This window comes from Acanthochromis polyacanthus, chromosome 16 (assembly GCF_021347895.1).
Source record: "Acanthochromis polyacanthus isolate Apoly-LR-REF ecotype Palm Island chromosome 16, KAUST_Apoly_ChrSc, whole genome shotgun sequence".
In the NCBI taxonomy this organism is placed as follows: domain Eukaryota; kingdom Metazoa; phylum Chordata; class Actinopteri; family Pomacentridae; genus Acanthochromis; species Acanthochromis polyacanthus.
The window spans coordinates 8,747,874-8,771,246 of record NC_067128.1 but is presented as its reverse complement, the minus strand read 5'-3'; the positions used below and the strand labels follow the sequence as shown (position 1 = coordinate 8,771,246).

The 23,373-nt window shown below is 39.9% G+C and overlaps 2 protein-coding genes across 2 annotated transcripts; one reads left to right on the top strand and one right to left on the bottom strand.

The window, feature by feature from the left end:
* Positions 1-7,888: 7,888 nt before the first annotated feature.
* LOC110948017 (melanocortin-2 receptor accessory protein 2A) lies at positions 7,889-10,755 on the bottom strand. Its single transcript, XM_022189378.2, has 3 exons — positions 10,210-10,755; positions 9,700-9,799; positions 7,889-9,077 (listed from the first exon to the last, which is right to left on the bottom strand). Exons 1-3 carry the CDS (start codon positions 10,322-10,324, stop codon positions 8,594-8,596), a joined length of 699 nt encoding a protein of 232 aa, XP_022045070.1. The 5' UTR covers positions 10,325-10,755; the 3' UTR covers positions 7,889-8,593.
* Positions 10,756-22,034: 11,279 nt separating this feature from the next.
* Positions 22,035-22,846, top strand: ripply2 (ripply transcriptional repressor 2). The gene is made up of 3 exons (XM_022189377.2): positions 22,035-22,218; positions 22,313-22,383; positions 22,481-22,846. The coding sequence occupies exons 1-3, from the start codon at positions 22,099-22,101 to the stop codon at positions 22,641-22,643; spliced, it is 354 nt and encodes a 117-aa protein (XP_022045069.2). The 5' UTR covers positions 22,035-22,098; the 3' UTR covers positions 22,644-22,846.
* Positions 22,847-23,373: the final 527 nt, after the last annotated feature.

The following is a 23,373-nucleotide window of genomic DNA, read 5'->3' as shown; positions in this document are numbered from 1 at the left end:
CACATCAACCCATTAAGCCCATTTGTTTTATATTAGGAGAAAGGTAAGAGGGGTGTTAAATTAAGGTAATAATCCCCCTCCTGACCACTGGATGTAATCCGTTTTCATTTCGGGTCTTTTCCAGGATGACAGCAGCTTTGCTAATCGTTAAACAGCAATCACTCTAAGTGGTTTTGACACAACACAAAATATGTTCTGTTGTTTTAATAAAAATATACACAAACTTTTTTTTCTGTTTCACATGGTTGTCATTTGGATGGTTATGCATTAGTTTGAGCAAAAAATAACAAATACTTTTGTTGTAATATATGCAAACGCAAGATTTTTTCTGTAAATATGACACTGAAGGGTTCTGCATTGACTTGAAGAAATAATAACATATGTTTTTTGTTGTAATATAAGAAAATGTAAGAAAAAAGACTGTTGAGAAATGAAAGCACCCAGATAGGGGATAAAGAGCCCTCCATAGACGTCTTTCATATTTAGAAATCCAGCCTATATTTGATACACAACATCATGTAATACAATAACCTAGAATATCCCACAATGCACCGTGAAATGTAATCTACAGCTGTTAGCTGGTGATATCTTTGTAGTTTGAATTTCTTGCTGCTGTTTGCTAAGCATTCCTTGTGTTTTAGCATTATTTCTATGTCAGAAATTTACACATCAATGACAGTAAAGTTCTAACTTTTGGACTAGGTTAGTAACTAATCTGCAATAATCACTTCATTAAAAAAATAAAATAATTTCTGTAAGTGTTATCTAACTTTTATGTTACAGTTAAAGTCATACCAATGTCAAAATTTCAGAATAAAGTTAATGTTGTACACAAGGAACAAGTTTGGATTTATCAAAATGACTCAGTAAGTAATATCATCCCCAGCAGAGGCTTCTTCTTCCACTTGGATTTTGTAGTAACAATAATTTAAACAGGTTTGAATTAATTACCTTTTAAATTTGTTCACTTAATCCTCTATCTTGTCTACATACATCATGTGAAAATGATTTGATTTAATGATTATTGTACTTTATGCTTTTTCATTTAAGCTTCAGTGTTGGCAGCAACATTTCTGTCTTTTCAGGAGGGATCTGTAGTTTATATTGTTTGTCCATGTACTATTCTATCATGTCTTCCATTCACAGTTTTGAGGGATCATTGTGCATGCACAAAGGACATTTTTTTTAATATAATGAAGCTATTGTGCAGACAACATAAAGACACCTCCTCACTTTTGAAACTTTAATTCCCTGTGAGTCACTGTATAGCTGCTCACATCGGTCTTATTTGAAAGGCAAAGAGGCTAAATTGTGGTGTATTTTATGCATACTGGAATTAATCTATAAAAACAGCTGTATTTTCAGCTCAGTCCAAACTAATTATTAGTCAGTATCCGTGTTTCAGCAAATTCAGTTTGAAATGAAATAAAGCTCTTAAACTGCATATACAGTCTCCCAAAGATATTTAGTTGCCATGTGTGCAATTATTATTTTTTTGAGTCTTTTAATTTGAATGCTGTGCCTCTATTGATATAAACCCAAATTAAAGCTGAGACTTGACACTTTCATGTTGTATACATTGTTTAGTATTGAGCTCACTGTAGTGAATCTAAATTCCTATGTGGTATGGACTGTTTTTATTCATACTGAATGTATTAGTGTCTTTTTTACATATATTAAGGCAGTCTGTTGTTCTACTCTAGAAATCTGGCAACACAGTCAGAGCTTTACTGCACTGCAGCAGGAGAACAAAGGAAAAGGCTGACATACCCAGTTCATTAAGCAAATTAAATTCATTTCCATTTAATGACTCCAACACAAAGAACACTAGAAGTCGTTTATGCAACAATTCTAAATACTAAAAGCCAAAAACAGGGATGTTTGTGGGAATGTTGATGCAACACTTTGCGTGACAGCTAACAAAGCATCACCTGATTGTCAAATATGTGAGACATGTGCGAGACTTGGGGATGACTGAGTGTAAATTTACTCATGTGAGTGTCATCATGAGGCTGTTTTATTTGAAGTCATGTTTTAATCAATGGGAGCAGCCAGTGGAGGGCAAACATTTCTCGCTAACGGCCAGTACTCTTCCATAGATTTTTCTTTTTTCCCTGTAATGTATCACATAAGTTGACTAAACATGTGTGAACATGTCAGTTTGACATTAAGATGCAAAGATTCTGGTTTAGAAAAGCGACAACTACTGAAACACACGCTGAAACACATTCTTATGGGATGTGTGCTTTCAAAATTCCAACAGTTTTTTGGACACTTGAAGGCAGCAGGAGGCAGTGCCCAAACAAAGTTTTCCAGGGGAAATGACGCATCAGTTGTGTGGGTTTCAGAGCCTGTTGAATTCAGTTTTTTGGTTTTCCTAAATCTTCGTCCCCTCGTTTCATTTGGAGAGCAGCTCCAGTCAGTGTTTCCATGCAGCTTAGTCAAAGAACTTAACCCTTAAACTACTTCTGTCTGGGTAAAAGGTAATCCTTTTGACTTTTAGAATAAGATAAATGGAATAAACACCAACTTGTGAATTGACACATGCTTTAATTAAGGCCTGTTTTTCTCACCTTTCAATTTAGTGCACAATCAACCCTACCTCTATGGGAGGAGCCCTTGTAATTGGTTTCAAAAAATAATGCACGCTTTTCTTTACATAACTGTTTTTTTGTAGCCTGTTTATCGTGGATCATTCTCATACTGTTCCCCATAGTGTTTGGAAGTGTAGCCTAGACATAAAATAAGGCACCGACAAGGACAGACTTTCATTTTTTGACTAATTCTCATGAAGGTCTACCTTCAACACAGACTCTCTCGCCACAAAACTGCCACAAACAGTGGCCTGAAAGCTTTACACTTATCCAGACAGTCCAGTTTATCGACCCGAAAACTCTACAAGCCCCGACTGCACTTCTTCACGAGCACGTCAGCAGAAACAAAGAGTGTGAGCTTACCATGATTACAGTGTTGCTCTTGGCTGTCAGAGGAAAACACCAGTCAAAAGCAGCCCCGCTGCAAAAAGCCCTGAAGAGAATGAAGCCTTTCAGCGCCGCTCCTGTGAGGTAACCTGTCCCTCCTCTGAGGCAGAGCAGGACACTGTGCACCACACCGCCTAATTAATATTTCAAATGAGAAAACACCACAGCTAACTCTCCCAGCTGGGTGTCCTTGTGAATAAAGCTTTGGAAGTCTTATTTTTTCCCATAGTAAGGAGGGAAGAGGTACAGGTGGAATCTGCCCGGGCGAGGTAACACACCCCAGGGCTTTGAGCACCTGATACAGCAGCCAGCTATGACGGATTGTTGTGCAACTGTGTCATTGTAAAAGGGCAGAACAGGTAAAGACTTTTTAGCCTGGCATAGATGCACTGGAGTCTACAGACTTCCCTGTAACAGAACACTAAGTCTATTTCATTTTGATGGGTTGATCTAATTATGGATGATGATGCCTTTAGTAGCGCTGCTTTCTTCTTTCTTTGTGGGGGTCCTCTCTGCAGACCCCGCCTATAAAACCAGTGCTAGGTGCTGATCTGACATGCCACATTTGCATACTGCAAACAGTAGGCACATAGAACACGCCAGTGACATGCACCACATTCCCAAATACATGCAAATACATTCCTCCCCTCTGTTCGTCTCTTTCTCATGACTTATTGATGAGCCACAGAAGCTGAAACCTGTCTCATTCTCCACCCAATGAAAAATTTACACCTTTCGGTTCTTTCTTTTACTAATAGTAAACCCAATGGGGAACCTGTAAGGTGAATATCTGGCAGGGTTTTCACCCATGTGGCGCCAGCTCAGGAATGTGACTTTTGACTGTCAGATTTTATGTGTTTTCAGTAGCCTGAACAGTATTGGTCGGCTCACTTATGTTTGAAAACAATGTATGGAAATTACGGCACTTATCACACTTCACAACACAATGAGGGGAATTCCAGTTTTACGGGTTTTTAGCTAATTGAAAAAGTATCATTACAGCAGCATTTTAAGAGCACTTAGATAAAATGTACCTTTCAGTCTCTCCCTCTTCCACTGATGACCTGGATTGTAAGGATTACCTCGAGAGCTTGTTATACACTGACAATGCAAATCCTTGAGGGATGAGTCACATTCTTCCACTGAGCAATCTGAGCAACTGTAAAAAGTGTGGTAAAAAGAAAGCAGACACTTTTTCAGGCATTGGTTCATTCAGGTACGACTTTCACAGTGAATTGTTTCCAGTCCAGCTCTGCGCCATCCCTGTACAGTTACAGACATGCTCTCCTGGCAGCTGCTCACTACAAGTTGCCTATTTTGGTTGCATTAAGTGAGCAGCTTCACTGTAGGAAGGCAGCTGCTTTGCTGTTATGCAGGGGACAGAAAGACTTAGTCACTCTTTATATCCAACCCAGATTTCCCTTGATTGGGAGGAGATGTGAGGTTTCTTGAGGTCAGCTACACAATGTTCAGTCAGAAAGTTCTAATTAGATTGCATTTTAGCTATTACTCTCATGTGAAAGGCTCTTTATGCAGTTTTTAAACAGTTTTTGCGGTTCAGAAATGTTTTGTGATTTATGCACGGGTTTGCTCTTTTCAATTTAGAATTAGTATTTATGGTGGCTACCCTTTATTATAAATATGGCAGAAGACTCTGAAAACATGAAGTGTGATCATTGACGCCTTCCATATGGAGGAGCTATGATGGATTGGACATAGTTTATATCCCTATTTCTATGATTATTTTATCATCTGTTTGAATCGTCTAATTGCTGTTTATTTATTTCGTTGTTCATTTTGTTCTCTTTTACCCTTATTTCCTTATTTATGTATTTACTTATTTATTCTTAGTACTATCATAATCATTTTTAGTATCGTGTTATGGTTTTACCTTCTATTTTTTTATTCCACTTATTCTTTCCCTTACTTGGATCTGGCATTTTATTCTTCTGTCTTTTGTTGTTGTAGTACTTTATTTTGAGGACCTCGATGTTCTTTCTGAGCTTTCTTCTTTTCTTTTTTACTGCTTACAGTAGTAGTAGTATATATATATATATATATATATTTAACCTTGAGATTGAAAGACACACAATAGGTTATCTTAAATTAGAAAGAGCATTGATTTTTTCGCACAAAAGAATGACATAAATGGCCAAAATGTCCCTCAATGTTTGAAAAAAAAAGACAGAGATGAAGTGAGTCTGGATCTTGTTTGTAAGGCTTAGTTTTTTATTAAAACAGAGTCACTACTCATGTTGGTTGATATGCTTTTAGCCAATAATCGACAGTTGGCTCCTAAACAGCTTCTCATTTTTGAATGATGTTAATTAAATTTGCCTGACTCATATACTTGGCATTTGAGAGCACAATGAATAGTTTATTCAGGATCAAAGCTCACTGATATTTAATATAGTCAGACCATTAAGGCTACAGAGGAGGCATTCATCATCACGACATTTCTTCTTTAGTCGCTTGAAAAGTTGCCTTGTAGATATTGTGCAGCGTTGTCCCTTTTCACACGGTGGTATTATGGATGCCATGAAATATGTTGCGCGTCTTGTTCTCCTGCATGCAAATATGTAATTAGCTTTTCACTGGCATTTCTTCTTGACACCCACCAAATCCCAAAGAATTATCTGAGTCAACAAAATACCAGCATTTGCTCTCCTTCCCGCCTTGCCCGTCCCCTCCCAGTCAGCCCTCCATCGCTGCTCAACCCACCAACTGTCAGCCACAATGCCCAGACAGCCCGCCTTAGAAGGAAGAGCCAATGCTAGACTGCCGTGAGGAGTTGTTTTGACTCCATTGCCCCACTCGCTGGTTGCAGACATTCACTGCATCCACGGAGGCCGCCCTCCAGAGACGAGATGATTCCGAGCTAAACAGCCGAGGCATGTGGATGCTGGAGTCGAACAGCAGTCATGTCTGCGTGTAAGTCAAATTAGTTGGATGGAGCGGGTGAGAATGCACTTTATCGCAAAATGAATGAGACACAATAAGATTTGCATTAACATTTTCCATTTCAAATTCCTCCCCACCAGCCTCTTTGTGTTTGAGTTTTCAAACCGGACACAATTTGGCTGTAAACACCCCCTCAGTCAGAAGATAAATAAGAATGTGATTCACTGCTGCTCTCTCTCTCTCTCTCTCTCTCTCTCTCTCTCTCTCTCTCTCTCTCTCTCTCTCTCTCTCTCTCTCTCTCTCCCTCGCTGCCAAGTCACTTAATCTTACATCACCACAGCAACCACCGCCAGTGATGTGTAAATGATTTTAGTTTGAAGTTCTGCCATTCACAGATGGGGAAAGGACAGCAATTAATATATTCCTTCTGTAGTCCATGTCTCCTCTCAAGTCACACACGTCTGTCAGGTTGTTTGATAGGCAGAAATTCTGTTTCATCACGATGAACCTTTTGCACGCTTGCATTATATAACTTCAAACATTAACCTGCTTTAATGCCTACGCAGCTCTTGACGTTCTGAACTTTGCCGCCTTTTTTAAAGAGCACCCTGGGCGAGCTCGAAACGCTACCAAGCAGTTCTTTCATTCTTTTTTTAAAAAAATCTTCACTGGTAAGACTGAATGACACTTCAGAGTATCACTCAGCTGCTCTGGTAAAGTGGTAGTTTAATGATTAACACGCATCCACTTTTCTCAGCTCAGTAACAAAGGCATGATTGCAGGGATGTTACGGTGGATACGCTGAGGAAAATTGGGAAAGAAATCGAATGTACATAGATTTTGCATTTCTGTGTTAATTTTCTCATTAATTTCTAGCACTGCTAACTGCGACAGGTGCCATGACGGTTTTATAAACAAAAAGCAATTATTGCTGCTTATCTGAGAATGTGACAGAATAATTAAAGAAGGTGTTTGTTTTTTTAGTGAGTTTAGTGTGGGGGAAAAAATGTAATTGTGTCAATTTTTCTGGGTAACAAAGCACATTTACTCATTCTGGTTCAGACTGCCTGCATTTCAATGAACAGAAGAAATACCAGCAGAGGTCAGAGGCCTTCATTTTTATATTTATTCTCCCCCGAACATCCCAAAAAAAGAATTAATAGGCTGTTTGTAAAAATCCAAACGACTCATTTGGCAGAGTCAGTGTTGCGTTAAAGTTGATTGACTCTCATTCATTCCCAGCACATCCTTCAATCAGACAAATATATGTAGCTCATCCATCTACTGATAACTGACAATTCTAACTAGCAATGTTCCTTTGCATAATCATCAACCGATGTTGCTCGAAACTATTTTAATTTGTTATGACTGGGGAGGATTATTCTGTGTGAATAAAGAGAGGCAGCAGGGCAGCAATTGTGTTTTATTCTCTTCTGTCAAATCTCCCCAAACACTGAGGATATTACAATGAGTCTGTATTTATTGATGTTTTTTTGGTACTTGTTGACATGGCAACAATCTGTAAACAAAGCACTTTGTCATTTGATGTCGTATGCAAGTTTGGGATTCTACTTTTAGCTCAGTTTTGATCTCCACCATCTCCTGAGGCAATTACTGTCTCCTGAGTTGCAAAACGCTCCGCTACGTTCTGAAGCTAGATGCTAATATTAGCTGTGTGATCCTTGCAGGAGGCATATAATGTGATTTGAAGTGGGTTCATGAGGGAAGTGAAACTCCAAAACTGTTAAACTGGGGCCCATAAAATTGGAAAAATGACTCATAAGGCACTAAAATGCTCTGTTTAATTGAATGGAGCGGCCAATATGGTACTTCTCTTTCAGTTTTCACTCCAAGTTAAAGTTGCCACCTTCCACATAGTCATTTGTTTCACTGAAGTGCAGCTTTCAATTCTAGTTTACTACCTCCAGGAACTGTAAATCTAACTGTGATCTAATTAGATATCATTATAACAACAACGTGTTAAGAAATGCTACACCACACCAATGTTTGGTTGATTTCAAAAAACATTTCGGCTTTATTTGGGCAATCAACATTCAGCACCTGTAGATTTAACAGGACTACAAAAGTATCATATGATATCGTCACCCTTATGTGTCAGGTTTCCTACCCTGAAAGAACAATGATATGTTTGATTTTGTGCTACTAATTACACAGTTAACGCACACTTCACCGTTTCTAACAGAAAGCATATCATTTTAGAAAAAAAAAGCATTTCATTCGATGCTTTGAATCTCGCTGGTGGACCAATTGGCAGAGATACCGTCCAGAGTTCCACGAAAACAACAGGACAGCAATAACAGCAGAATAAACTGAACATGGCATCTCTCCCTGGCAACCCCACAGCTCTTTAATTTTTCTCTGCTCAGATGGGGAATGATCTAATTCAGAACGGCACAACCTCATCCAACTGAGGAGCCCAGTACTCAAAATAACATTTTGTTACTGAGGCCTTTACATACACAGGAAGGACTCTCATCTTAAAACTCTTGAGTTGCACTTAATATGGGATTGTGGCCTTTGCTTTATACCTTCTTGCTTGCTGATCTGACTGTATGCTTGTTATAAATATAATTAAAAAGGTGTGTAGCAGATGAGTCTATTTCCCACGGTCTGGTCACAGCTGGCCCTCTGAATGGAAAGCAAATGATAGTACAATACTGCTTCATCCAAGCCTTTTTGCAGGATTGTCCTTAGTGGACGTCACAGTGAGAATCACGAGACTGGCGCTCCAGGATGGCCGACGGCTCGTACAGCAGATCATCCTCTCCAAGCGTGGAGTTGTGATCCAGGCTCACAAAGTTCGGGATGTTGAAGTGAGAAAGGAAGGCACACTCTCGGTCTATCTTACCCTCTCCTATTAATCCATTGAGATGCTGGCATCCTCCAGCTTCCTCAATGTCCTCCTCCATCTCGTCCACTCCTGATGAGCTGATGCCTCTGGGCCGGTCGCTGTTCCCCTGCTGAGCTCGGGCTCCATTATGCTTTCCAGTTCGCTTGTCTTCAGTTTTTTGCTTCGCCTGACCCTGATCGTCCTCACTGATGAAGAAATTAAAATATGAGCGAGATCCCGCCAGCAGCGGACGAGAGAAGGCCTTGTCGTTTTCATCCTGATGACCATCGATGTCTACCAGACAGCTCCCCGGTCGATGGTGCTTTTCAGCAGAGTCCTGGTTTCTGTTGAGGAAACAAAGAAAACGGTCTGGAGTGAGATCAGGCAGTCGGAAAAGGCTTTGAAAAATTTGAGAGGCTTTTATTTGTCATTTTTACTCATAATGTCGCTGCAGCTCAATACATGAAATGACTGAGGATTTCTTTTCCCCGCTTTTTATGTCTGTGTCTGAACTTGAATGATCTCAGCAGCCTTTTATGGCAAAACAAAGGGGCCGAGGGAGGGTGACATATATGCACCCATCCAGTAATCTCTCTATTCCAGGCTTAACCTCAGCTTCACTCAGTCTGACCTTTGGTGATTTCCCACCAGTTTTCATTGCCAGTCTGCACTGGAAATGGAAGTCAGTCTTTGCCAGTATGCTGCTGGACCTCCCAACTCATCCTTTCACAGAAACAGAACAGCCATGCAACCAAAATTACAATGTTTGACGACTTAATTGGCCGTCAGAATACCAGAAGCATCCCTGAACCTCATTACAGCCCTGCTTCTCTCTGTGCTGTCCATTTGAGTTCATCCTCAGACAGCTCTCACATGAGAGGAGCTAAATTTCCTTGAAGCTCTGGATGAAAGTGAGAGGAAACACTGGCTGTAGCCTGCTGATGCTGTAAATGCATTTATACTCACTCTTGATGTGGAGCTCCTGTCTTTGTGAGCAGTGTGAGGACGAAGAACATGAAAATGACAAACACTGCGAGTCCGACCCAGAAGCCGATGACGATGGAGTCTGGAAGGTCAGAGGGGGAAAGACTCTCATTAGTACATCAGTTTAAGTGATTAATCTCATCACTCTGCTCTTCCCAGCCTCCTCAGGAGACCTCACTCTAAGTGCAAATCCTCAATTAGTCACTTACACTAAGCATTTACATTGTTTTTGAGGAACTGGATTAGTTTGCTTTGGCAATCTGGTCTCATGAAGTGTCTTGATCATTAAAATACCAACTATGGGGTTGCATGAAATCCTGCTACTGGATTAACTGTCACCTGTAAGCTGAAGCAATAAAGATAATGCAAGGAGTGAGGAGCTAAGGCAGCATGATTTTTGAAAAAGTGCCCTGGATGGCTCATACGCACGCACACAAACCACACAAAGTGGAAAGACAGTGAAAGAAAAACGAGTAGCGGAGTCATTCTTACATCTGTGCGCCCTGAGACCCTCAAAAGAAACAGGTTCCTCGTCGTAGTATTCATACTGCCACACGTAGTCACTGCGACGCGCGCTGGCTTGGCTCCGGTTGTGGGAATCGGACATTTCAAATCGATTTAAACGCACCTTAGCAACACAAGACAGCCGAAATGAATCCAAGAAGAACGCCACATAAACAGCACGTCACTGCATCCACAAAGTAAGTTTGCATAAACGCCCCCCTTCTCCAGTCTCCAGGAAACCTCGCTGCTCGCTGAGAAACACAATTCACCGCCTGCAAATTGCGAACAGGGGGAATCCTCGAACTTCGATGGTGTTTCTCGTCCTATAATTTCAAAACAAAAGCGCCCCCAAAGTGTGGTAAAGAGCAGAAGAAGGTGGGAATCTGTCGCTGCTTTCGCGCTACGCAGGAACTCTGTCCATCCTCATGTAAGAGAAGCAGCAGCCTTTTTGGTGAGCTCCTCAGTGCGCATCGCCCCTTATCCAACTGCCTCTGCACTGGTGGCTCGCTCACTCCCGGGGATGGAGAGATTACACACTGCACTGATGCTGGCTGGCTCCACTCCACTGTGAGGTGTTTCAAATGCTAGCTGCTGGATATGCAGCTCTAGATGCCTTCAGAATGTTGGAATTTATTGTAAATTTTAAGCAGTCTATGATAAAATGTATTGGATGTGTTTTGGGTGTGTGGCATGCACATTGTATCTTTAAAAAATCTATATTGTAAATGCATATTTCCATATTCAATCACAATACAATCAAAAACGTGTAGGAATAATACATATTTTGATGCATTTGGATAAACTTTTTCATGTTTCACTCAAGCATAAACCAGTGAGACTTGTTGATTATAAGGAGTGGGAGCTGGAAAACCTTTCCTAAACCAAACCACCAAATCACAGCTAAATAACAGCTCTATAAACTGTGCCTGTTTTACAGTAATGCAACACAGTGTTTACTTCAGGAGACAAAAGCTGGAGTTTATGAAGCTACTCATTAGTGGTCAGTGTGTGAACCCACCAACCTCAGGAACCCATCATTACCCTGATTCCAACAGCTATTTATGGAGCCAATTGTTTGACTATCAGTTTAGTCTTAATTTGTTCTTTTAGTCATCATTTGGTAATTACTCAAGAGCATATAATTCTCAAGTGTTAATGAGCCTGACCCAAAGTCTTCTTCAACCCACTGATGATGACTTCAAAGTTGAGTTCAGTGGAAAAGTTTCAGGAAAATTCTGAAGTGAAGCATCATCATAATTCACCATCCACCAAGTCCCCTGATGATAAAGTGCTTATTCAAATGGCCTGACCTCATGCGTTTTTTTTTAAAATAGAGCATGGGTTTTTTTGTGAAAGGATGTAAACAAAGCAAGCATGACTAATGATTTTAAAATTACTTGCGCCAAGGATAATTTCAAAATGTGAGGACGCGTCTGCTCGAGGCAGGAAATGCTTTTTAAAAACTCTTAAACAGCACATCATTACATGCCTTCTTTTCATCTTTTTGATCGTGATCAACAGGCTTCATTAGGAGTCCTGCATTACTTTAATTCGTGAAGTAGCTCTTAAGCAAAGGTACTTTATCCACCTCAGTTCTGCATTCGCTCAATGAAATCAGCTCGTCACGTCATGGAAATTAAAGTTAAGTTTAACAATTTGCTGCAACATAAACATCCCTGAATCTATAACTGCCACTCAGTACTGGACCTAAATCATAACATGTCATTCTTTAGGGATGCTGCACTGGGAAGATGGTTTCTTGGCAGCTAGAAACAGTCTATTTCTACAAGTCACAACATATTCCACAAGAGTATAAACTTTGCACAAGGTAAATTAATTAAAATGATGGAGGCGGCTTTTCTTATTGCATTGAGACTCGAAATGATGATGCCATCTGGTGACACTTTTGGAGATTTGTGTTGTCTCAAAATACCTGTTGAGGTAGCACACCTTTATTGTTTCTTTCCACTGAATTACTCACAGTTTTGAATCATGTGGGGTACACACACACACACACACACACCGTAGTATAACTACCACAGGTGTTACATTTTGTCTCCAGATGGCACCGTCAACTCTGTCGATTCTATGTGCTCTTCTGCTAATGAGGAGCCTTGCACAAATCAACTTACAGAAATAATAATGACACTTTCTGTACATCTGTAATAAGCTGTTGAGGTGAATTCTGCTCTACAGCTGCTATTCTCTTTGAGGCCCAGAGCTTCACATTAGAAACAAAAATCTGCCACATGATGGATCACAATTATCACCCGGTAATCATATAAAGCACCAAATATCATGACTGGATGGCACATTTACTCAGTTTATTTGCTGCATTCATTTTACTAAAAGCGTTAATGTGCGCAAAAGCTACACCAAAGCTCGCATTTTGTCCGCATTTTGTCTCATATTCATCTGCAGATCAATAATACATTTTTCAACCAAAAGCTTTCACACAGGGTTTGCTTTGGTCTGCTATCCTCTGGGCAGTTGCTTTGTTCTTCCCCTGCCACAGCTGCCACGGTAAGATGCTACACTGCTGTTATCACACAGAAAGTTAGAAGGGTTTTTGATCAAAAGAAGTGCGGCTGCTGGCAGTGAAATGGTTCAAGTACTTGTCAGTGAGGAGTGATAGCTTGTTACATCATCAACACAGCTAATATGAGCCAAATGCAATCCTGAATTATGCAGCTTCTCTTCTCTGGGACCCTTCTGTATTTGTCATCTGCAATGGAAGAGATAGTGTTGATATGGAAGCAAGAAATCTTGATCGTATGCAAAAAATGTCCACAACAAGACTTTCATTGCATAGATTATGTATTATTATTTGTATGTAAACTGATTTTGTCTTAACAGAAACTAATTTGTAGGTTACTTTTGGTCTTTGATGGGAAAATAGTGAAACATCCTGATCAACATTCTAAATGTGTAGCATCTCCACACCTGCAGTACTGTGTGCATCTGCAACAGCAGTGATGAATCCTTTCGCTAATCCACTATAACGTCTCTTATCTTACGGCTCCAGCAGCTTGTCTACTCAATTCCACTGAACTATTCACCTGACTTTCCTGCAGATAATACACTGACGAGCTGGTGGATGATGTTGACAAAGTCGATTTATTCACGGACTTTCACTATTATTATATTGAAACAGATGCTCAAATGTCAAGTTCAAAAGATTACATTTTTTACAGTTTTGTTTAGTTTCTTAGTTTCATGCTCTCAGTGCAAAGGTACATTTTGAACAGAGCAACAGTAAACCTCAAAAATCTATTTATCTGAAAAATAGATACAAATATGATTTAGACAGTGGCTTAATAGCTGGTTTGGCTTCCCACAGCTGTAATTAAATAACAACTTAGGACATCAATACATGGCCACAGATTATTCTTTTACAGTAGCCTTTTTACTTACACTTCAGATCTTTTTAAAATTGAATCTATTGTTGCTTATTTCCCCCCTTTTTAAGGATACACTTTTGCACAAGCAGGTAAAGGTAGTTAATACGAACTACATGCACACAGAACTAACACTGCAAACACGTAAAGTCAGCTGATTAATGCAAGTTATAACCAGCAATGATGATCAGTTTAAATCTCATGATGTTTTAATTGGTTAAAATAACCAACCAGTGCTGGTCATCCACTTGCCTGCGGTGCTGCATTTAGATAACAGAGGACAAATGGTTGCCAGATCACCTGGTAACTGACAATAAAAATAGCCGTGTGTTTGCAGGAAAATGCCCTGACTCGACAACTCACATACCTAAACACATGGTAGATTAGAAGGTTAGCATTAGCCCTTTGCTATTAGCTGACTAGCATCAGGTTATTAGCACGAATGTGTGAAAACAGCAGTTAATCAGCTTAAACCTACAGTAGCTGACCAGGTGTGTAAACATGGACACACCATTATCATATCCTCACCTTTATATGATAAGCTGCTTTGCAAACAATTACCTATTTACACACCCAGCCAGTTCAACCACATTAGCTTTCATTTAAGCTCATGTCGGACTCAAGCCACAATCTTTTAGGGTTAGTTGGTAAAATATAATGAATTCTCTGACTATTTAGACCATTTATCCATGTTTTCATCGGTGTTTAATGTGCATTTTTATAAATACATAAGTTTCAGCATTTGAACTGCCTGTTACAGCTTAGATAAGGTTGTTTTGTAAGCCCAATGTCATCATCATTTCGTCTCTTCTTAAGACACTGCAAGGCTACAATGTTCAGATCACAACAAAGCAGAGACTGGATGTGTTTTTCATATAAGCATTACATGTAGTTCTTGATGTAAGGACAGAGCCATGTGATTGTGGATGGGCCTATGACACATGCTGGACAGGGTAAAATATGGTATTTAAGTGAATGCACTTCATGGCCTCAGTTATTTGCTTTAAAGGTCAGCTTGGTTTGTTCCTGCTCTCTGCTTAGTGAGCAATAATCACTGACACGGCACATTTTCTCTTCTCAATTGTTTTACAATACCTTAGAAAAATCCAGTCGATATGCTAGCAAGGAAGTTCTCCATGACTATTTCTACCAAACAGACGGTCACTTCAGTATGCAAATGCAATGCAAGCGGAAGAATTTCAACGCAAGTACTGTGGTCAATAGAAATATGTCATTTTCATCTTCAGTGGCAATACAATGCAGGTAAAAGCACTTGAAGGAAACTGCTGGTAAACTGTTGCTTTTGTGTTTTCACTTACCTAGTTACATGCTTTTGAAACATCTGATTGTAAAATATTGTTGTATTTTGCTGTAAATGCTGCAAAAGTCTATCATCTTTTTTTAGAGCTCACCTAAGCTAAGGTCTCCCACCCACCAGCCCGTCTGCTTCATCCATAACACAGGGCCAAACCAAAAAGCAAACTACTGCAGGGTCACAGTGGTAGGTGTTTGCAACCTCATTATAAACTTTGCTTGTAAATAACAAATTATATATATGGTTGGCTAGGTTCTTCATGATGTATTTTATCGTAATGCTCAACTCCACCAAGCTCATTCCACATGTGTTCATACTTGCTTGTTTCATGACCTTGTTCCACTACAGGCATGCCATGTGATGGACCCACACTTTATCCAAAATGTTAAGACGGATGGATAGATTTTATTCATCCAGTACATGCTGCGTTATTATATTTGTTCAGTATAATTTATAATGGGGCTTGTCTTGAAATTACACCATTGGTATTAAATTTGCATACTGATATGAGAATGAGAATGTCATATTTGACAGCCAGCCAAGACTGGCATATCAGCATCAAGCAGCTCCCGGCTTTGGAAAGAGGTTTGTGTTGATGGAGCATCAGTGGAATAGCGTCTGAGAGCAGCGGCTGACCGCTGAAGAATCTCAATATACGACTGAAACAGAACTGGCACACCATCTGAAACTTTTCTTTTCTTCTTGTGTTCTTGTGCAGGTATTGTAGACCTGCCAGTCTGCCAGTCCAGGTCTCTGTAGGTTTATCACTCCAGTAGATTCCTATCACATTGTGTGCAAATGTTTGTTTGATAGAGTGTTGTTTACAATTTTGTCTAAACAGTATTACCTCTCTCTTGTAGTTATTTTTTTTTGCCACAGTTGTTCTGTTTTCAATTTTTTGCGACATGAAGCATTAAGGACAAGTTTCTAGCCAACCATGAAAAGTACTATCATGGAAAAATTGCTTTTCACTTTCAACATGTCGGGGTTTTTTATTATTATTGGGTGACTGGCTGCATATTAAAATCAATAGTCAAAATCTTTGTGAACGTAACCTCAGTGGGCTTCAGCTCTCTTTACTTTTACAGCCTGGAGCCAGTTAGTTATTAAAAATCTTTTAACACTGTACTTTTATTCATCTAAGTTCAACATCGGCTACTTGTGGAGATGATTTAAATTTATTTTCAGTTAACAGTCTGTGTTAAAACTCGTGATATTCATCCTCTATCTTCTGCATATGATGTTCATTATAATGTGTCCTTTTCTGTACAGAGTATAAAGTGATGAAAGGTGAGATGCACACCTTCCTCCAAAGAGGCTGCAGACCTCTGATGCATGTAAATGACCCTGACCGGTGGGTGCTGCCATCTCTGACTCACCACTGCAGGTGCTGTTGGTAGGAGGTATGCTTTGATTCGGATTTCTCTACTGATTATCACACATACCCGTTCTGTACAAAGCCTGAACACTGTGAAGGAACAAAGAGAGAAAAGGTTTTTCAAAATGTAGACAGACCTTATGGGGCTAATTTCTACATTTCATTTTCCGATTCACATTCATTCATTATTACGCTGTGTGCGCCCAGTGCCGCTGTGAGCTTACACATTTCCCACCGTTGCTGCTAATTTGCCTTCATTTCATTCACCCATTATGCCTAATTGCTCATGCTTTAAAGTTTCTCCCACCCACCACTCTGGCTGCTTTTTCCATTTGTGAACTGACGACAGAAACATTGAAGATTCCTAAATAAATATAAAATATTCATCGGTTCTGCGTCCGCATTGCTGTGACGTGCATTGCATATTAGTATGATGTTGCCCTGATGAATTCATATCTTTTATTCACCAGCAGTGTGGTCATGTCCTCTCTAGATCGGGCTCAGTAGTTGTGCATTCTTTATTTAACTCCTATAACACACTTTCTTTTGCTTTGCTTCTGTCCCTCTCCCAAAGAAAAACATTCATTTATTGCACCAAACTGTATTTCCCTTACGTGTCTGATGTAGTTATCTGTTCCAAACTCTGCGGAACAGCTCTTTGGTTTCTCCCTGAACAGTATGATCCAGATACACTGCTGCTGGGCTATTGAAAACACACAATACACATGCACTCCAGCTCTCACTTCCAAACACACCCTTTTCATTCAGCCTTCCTTCGAACTGCAAAATCCGCCTTAAAGATTCTCTCTTTCTCCTTTGTCATCCAAATTGACCCCCACAAGTGGTATATTTCGGTGCATCAGCTCTGATGGATGAGCCTTCCAGATCTGTTTTTGTCAGCATAAATAAATAAAAAAACCTGGCGGCATATTGTGCAGCTACACAAGTTAATCCCAGTGCAGAGCTGAAGGAAAAGTCAGGGCGGTGCCATCTTGACCCCTGGTCGGGCGATTTCTGCCTTTTCTTTCTCTGTGATCGAGGGTCAGAGCCTGAAATGAGGACGATGGAGTGAAAATAAAAAGTACAGAATGAAGCCCACAAAATCAATAGAAATCAATAAATCAATGAAAGATGGGGAAAACAGTGAGAAATATGATTCTGTTTTCATTATTAAAACATCAGCTCCATATTGTAAATCCATATTCCTCGAACAATTAGCAAGCCAGTCTCAGGATTTCATTGCCTTGCTACATCCCCTTAGCCCCTGATGCACAGACTGATTGTTTTTTATTTGTTATTCAAGAATTAATTGTATTTTTTCTGTTTTTCTTATATTTTTCCTCTGAATCCCATCTGGTTCTACTTGCGGTACATTTGTACCCGTCGGATGGTTTCCAAGGGAACACTCTGGACTTCAATTAAACTGGGATCTGGATCAATCTGACCTTCTGCATAGCCATTCTCAGAAGATAACTCAGAGCTCACAGAAACCCTCACAAATACGCAGGAACATGTGATCTGATGCTCAGGAGAAGATTGTGACATCAGATAACGTCAAGTACAGATCTTGAGGCAAACGCGCATCATTATTTTTACTCTGAGTTTATTGAACTGCAGCTGCAGGAGGTTGTGGATTTGAATACCAAGCAGGTTTGATTAAAGTGCCACTGGACACCTGATAAATAGACACTACATGATTTTTCTGTCAGGCTGGCTGTTGTTAACAGCTTCTAAGCCCTGTGCCTCGGTGGTCTTTGATTTTTCTTGTCTTCAGAATACAGTTACTGAACAGAACCTATTCAAAAGCACGAATGTAAATCATAATATTCTTTCCTCACGGAGCCTCCAGTTTTAATTTTAACCGCTTTATGGTGAAGCACCTGTTTGTTCCTGAAGAAAATCAGTTCAGCTCCTTATGTAAGCTGGAAGCAGGAAGGTGCCATCAGCCTGGACAGCTCCTCTACAGTAAATGAACCATTAGCAACCTCTGCTTCGCTTATGGGGCCGTGTGGTGGAATCTTTTCCTATCTTTACCAGATTTAACAAGGACAACATTCTTACAACAGCAAGGAGGGCAAAGGTCAATGTTACTGTGTCCTGGAATACATTCAACCAATCGTGTATGACTAAAATATGTACTGTTTTATATGCCAAGCACATAGTATGGGTTTACTGTGTCTAAATGTAGACGTCACATACACATTTTAAGTATCTGCAGTGTTTTTGCACAAAAGCCCCTTGGTAAGTCATTTATTTGTTTTATTCAGTGTGTCATTTGCACGGGAAAGTACGTATAATGAACTCCTGCTAACACAGAATTTATACTCTCACCTAATTTGCACTGCAGTCCTTCCATGGGCCTTCGGAAATTTAAGGAACTACCTGGACAACATTAATGTCCATGGAAAAAAAAAGTGCCAATCCATCAATTATTTCACAGAATTAAATGAAAGTTTTGACCTACCTGTGGCACTAGGGGACCAAAAATGTGAGTATCCTCAGGGGATCCTGAATATCTGTTGGAATTTTCATGGCAATCCATCCAAAAACCGCAGATGTAAATGTCATGGTGGCTCTCGTGGAATAATCAGGGATCACTGGTCATGTTTCATCATTTAGAAAACATTAATGTCTTGTCTGGAAGATGTTTGAAGATGCTAACTAATCTTAAATTTACAAAGATATAAGCGTTGGACACTGACTTCTGTTTGATGATTTTTGTCTTATGTATTAGAAATATCAGTTTGGCTGGCAAGCAGATATTTCTATTGGTGAATTATGTAATTAATTAATTTTGAAGTTGAATTAAATTGAATTAAACTTCAAAAGTACAGACAGTTGTTATTTTGGCTTCTCAGGTTTGTATTCCTTCTTTGTTAGATTTTAATACGATTTTTTATTCTAATACAAACCGAAGCATAGCCCTGAGCCGGCCTGGCCTTGAGACATAGTTATTCATGTGGAGAACAGTGTACACTTAGATTTGAAGTGAATCTTCTGAGTTTCTTCAAATATGTACAAAACCATATATCCTGATGCACTGATATTAGTAAAATATTGAATATAGCTGCTTTACGTGCTTTACTAATCCTAGATTTTCTTTTAGAGCCATATTGTCGATATATTTTACATTTCCAAGGGAATAAAATGGAAAAAGTAAGCAAGTCTTTAAAGTGGTCCTGCCATTAGAATATAGCATTAGAGTCAGAGCACAACACTGATCTGAGAGCTTCTTTACTCAAACACAAAAGCAGTTTAAAACCAGCAGCCCAGCACACATACATTTACGCAAACACTCTCGCGCAAAATGACTAAAATCACTCAGAGAGGAAGACGAACTGTGAAGATGTAACATGATTACAGGATTAATGATACTTACTTGACTCAAATAAAATACGACCTCTGTCATTTGTAAAGATGATGTAATGTGCAGTCATGGTGATAAAATTATCAAGATTTTCTGAATGAACTCCTGGAAAATTGTGTTATTTTGGTTGACTGTTGCCATGGAGAAGGATTTCTTTTGGAAAGAAGTATCTAGAGTCATTGTAAAAGAGAAGTGTAAATGACTTGGGCAGAAAAGAGGCTGCACGACCTACGAATAATAAGCCAGGGAGAGCATTAGATGAGGTTATTTCAGGGGAACCTAAAAAAGGAGGTCTTGGTAAATGGAAAATTATAAGCTTTTAGTCAATCGGGTTCAGGCTTTTTGGTTAGTTTCAGCAGAAGAAAAAGCCCGATTGCTTAAAATATTAAATACATCTCATCAGTGTCGAATCGCAGCTATTCCTCTATACAATCAGCTTGTATGCCTTTCCTTATCTCCATCTCATCCTTTGTTACTTATTTAGGCTTAATGGGTTGAGCCAATAAGGGATAATGGCTTTATCTTGGATTATCTGCGCTCTCCATGACGAGTGTGTGATATTTAGCCCGTGTGTGTGGTGGTGGGATGTGTTTTTCGGTGGACTTGGCAGTGATTTTTTTTTTTTCATTCTGAGCTGGCAGGGATCTCACATCTACTGTCCCTGCTGCTTTTGTGTTATTGTTTAATGCACTGTTTTGACTCCTACTTTACACTATTCTGTCAGGATGCACTGCATGGGTTTTGAAGACCTGTCACTGTATACATACAAGAAGCTTCTTTGTCATGAACAGTACTAAAGCAAAAACCCCACAAACCCATAAAAGAGTCTGAATGTGCTGCCCTAGTTTTACTGTATTGCTCGGTGAAAGTGTTTTTTTGTAACTGTCGCTTTAATCTGCTTACTTTATCAACTCAAAAGAGCATATTTGTGCCTGTGTAATTTGGACAGCGTGTATGTCATTTGTGCATATATTTATTCTATTTTATAGCATTGCAAATAAAGTACACGACACAGAAAAAAAACACAAAAAGAGCCAGCAGCAGAGCATAGTGTGTCCAATTAGCTCCAGATCTGAAAAAGAGGCAGGGAGAGAGGCTGAAAGAGAAAGGGAGACAGAGGAGGCAGTCTTTGTGGACCTTATTAGTGCCAGGCTCTCACTGCTTGTTCCCTGGAGAGGCGTTGTGATGTCAATGGAGCTAGTGGGCAACGAAATTTAATGCTGGTCATGCATGGTTCACCTTTAAAACACAGCCTCACAGCAGACCTGCTACCTTTGAACAGGTGATGCTGCAGCCATTAGCTCTGTATGATTGAAGTCAAAGGAAAACACCTGGTAGTGCCTGAACTCCACTCTCAGTGTGCTACTTGCATTGCATTTTTGTGTAGATGTGCATCAAATATTACATTGCTCCCATGATTTCAGCACAGCGTGTAGCCCCACACTTCCATCTGCTGGTGCACTGGGGGGAAAACATTCACTTATCCAGGCGTTTATGAAAGCATGAGGGGGATTAATTAAATCAGCTGCTTACAGAATGTATTTATTGCAATGGTAAATTAATGGAGCTCCTGTAGAAGCTGGGGTGCACCATTACGTTTTCCATATGTGATGTGATGCATTCAGGCTCTGCATCTGCCGAGGTGTAACTATTAGCGCCCATCCTGCTGTTGTGTACACAAAAAGGCTGACGCGTGGCGAACTCCCTACGCACACACCCACACGCACACCCACGCGCGCGCGCGCGCGCGCGCGCACGCACACACACACACACACACACACACACACACACACACACACACACACACGAGCCTCCCTCCATCTTCCTCTGAGCAGGCTTTGACAGTATGGCACGTGTTTGTTCACACCTCATACACAAATGGCAACACGAACAGACAGAGATAAAGAAAGGTTAAGGGGATCAAGAGTTCAATTTTATTTTCTCTGTTTTTCTTTGTTTAACAAAGCTTTAGCAGAGTAAATCAGCTGTTGTTCAATTTTACATTCAAATCTGCACTAAATTGTGCGTCGCCAGATGGGCCTTTTAAACAAATATGCTGCTTTTCCTGACTCAGATTTGTCATTACGCACGAGTCATTACGTGTAATGGCAGTTTTATATCTTATAGATGCTGCATCTGGGAAATATCGTGCTTGTTCTGAAGTGTTTTCAACAGATCCAAATTCTCCGTGACAATACTTTATTCTACATTCAGAAATTAAGAAAGAAAGCAGCCATATGGTCTGAGTTTGCTGCAGTGTGACTTCGCACCTTAACACCATGGCGCATGGAAACACTTGGGGACGCGTCAAAGCCCAATTTGGCACGGGCTGCCGGGGCCCTGATAAATAGGAGCTTCCTGCCTTCAGCCTCACATCCTCACAGGACTACACTCAGAGCTGATCAAAGCGCAAGGAGCCATGGAAGCCTACTCTACCAACAGTGGATTAACGCCTGTTTTATCTGGAGCCAGTTCTACGCAGCAATCCAATATGTGGAGACCGTGGAGTGGGAATCAGGGCGAAACTGCTCCATGCGTGGTGGGTTTAATTACTTAAATTTATTTTGTATTTGAACAATGCTATTGCTTAATGGACAAAAGGTCTAACTAGATCGTTTTGTTTTAACTTTCAGACTACCTCTACGCATGGAAACGTCTCTACTGCAAACATCACCAAACCTCCTCAGGTCGTACATCCCGTGAAGTAAGGGGAATTTTGTGATTTTAAACATCTTCATTTCTTACGCCGGCCATTTCTCACAAAGTAATTCACTTAATTCAGTATTTTTTTCTGTTTGAAGGTTGTTCTGGCCGAAATCCAGATGTTTCGATTATCTGTACCAGGATGCAAAAATGCTGCTCCGCAACTATCCGGTCCAAGCGACCATCTGCCCCTGTCGAGACTCCAGCAGCGACGAAGAAAGCGACGAAGAAGAAGAAGAGGCGGAAAAGGAGCTGAACTAAATGCCACCCTCTGAAGCCTTTGAAGACAATTTGCTGAATAGTGTGCTAATATATACATTTCTCTTAATTTATTCCTGTAAATATATGTAAATAGATCCTTTTCTATTTCTGCATCAAACGAGAATGTAAATGCTTAAGTTATTCCTTTAACATTTCTACCTCTTGTATTCGGTTAAGCATTGAAATAAAATGCATTAAATTAATGCAGCTGTCTGGAGATCATTTGCTTATATAATCAAGTTTTTTGTTTCTGTGGGTAGAGTCATACTGGGTAGAAATCAGTCAAAATCAAATAATTTATTACACAAATAAACAGTAAATTGGGCTCTTCGGTGCTTCTGGCAGTGTTCATTGATCCAGAGGAAATTAGGTTCTCCGGGGAAAAGGAAGACTCCTCCACTAAGACTAAAATTTCCATTTGAAAGTCTGTGAAAGGTGCGTAACGCCTCTCTGGGGCTTTCTTATTTAATTATTTCTTGTCTGCTTTTGACTGAAGCATCCACATTATAATCCTACACAGACACCCAAGGCTCGCTCATGTGTGTGTATATATATATATATATATATGTGTGTGTGTGTGTGTGTGTGTGTGTGTGTCTGTGTGTGTGTGTGTGTGTGTGTGTGTGTGTGTGTGTGTGTGTATATATATATATATATATATATATATATATATATATATATATATATATATATGTATGTGTGTGTGTGTGTGTGTGTGTATATACACATA

Coding starts and splice junctions, on each gene's coding strand:
- LOC110948017 (XM_022189378.2), bottom strand. CDS start 10,324: ATGTCCGATTCCCACAACCGGAGCCAAGCCAGCGCGCGTCGCAGTGAC. Junction 9,800..10,209: donor GGGTCTCAGGGCGCACAGAT/GTAAGAATGACT, acceptor CTGACCTTCCAG/ACTCCATCGTCATCGGCTTC. Junction 9,078..9,699: donor ACAGGAGCTCCACATCAAGA/GTGAGTATAAAT, acceptor TTTCCTCAACAG/AAACCAGGACTCTGCTGAAA.
- ripply2 (XM_022189377.2), top strand. CDS start 22,099: ATGGAAGCCTACTCTACCAACAGTGGATTAACGCCTGTTTTATCTGGA. Junction 22,219..22,312: donor GCGAAACTGCTCCATGCGTG/GTGGGTTTAATT, acceptor TTTAACTTTCAG/ACTACCTCTACGCATGGAAA. Junction 22,384..22,480: donor CAGGTCGTACATCCCGTGAA/GTAAGGGGAATT, acceptor TTCTGTTTGAAG/GTTGTTCTGGCCGAAATCCA.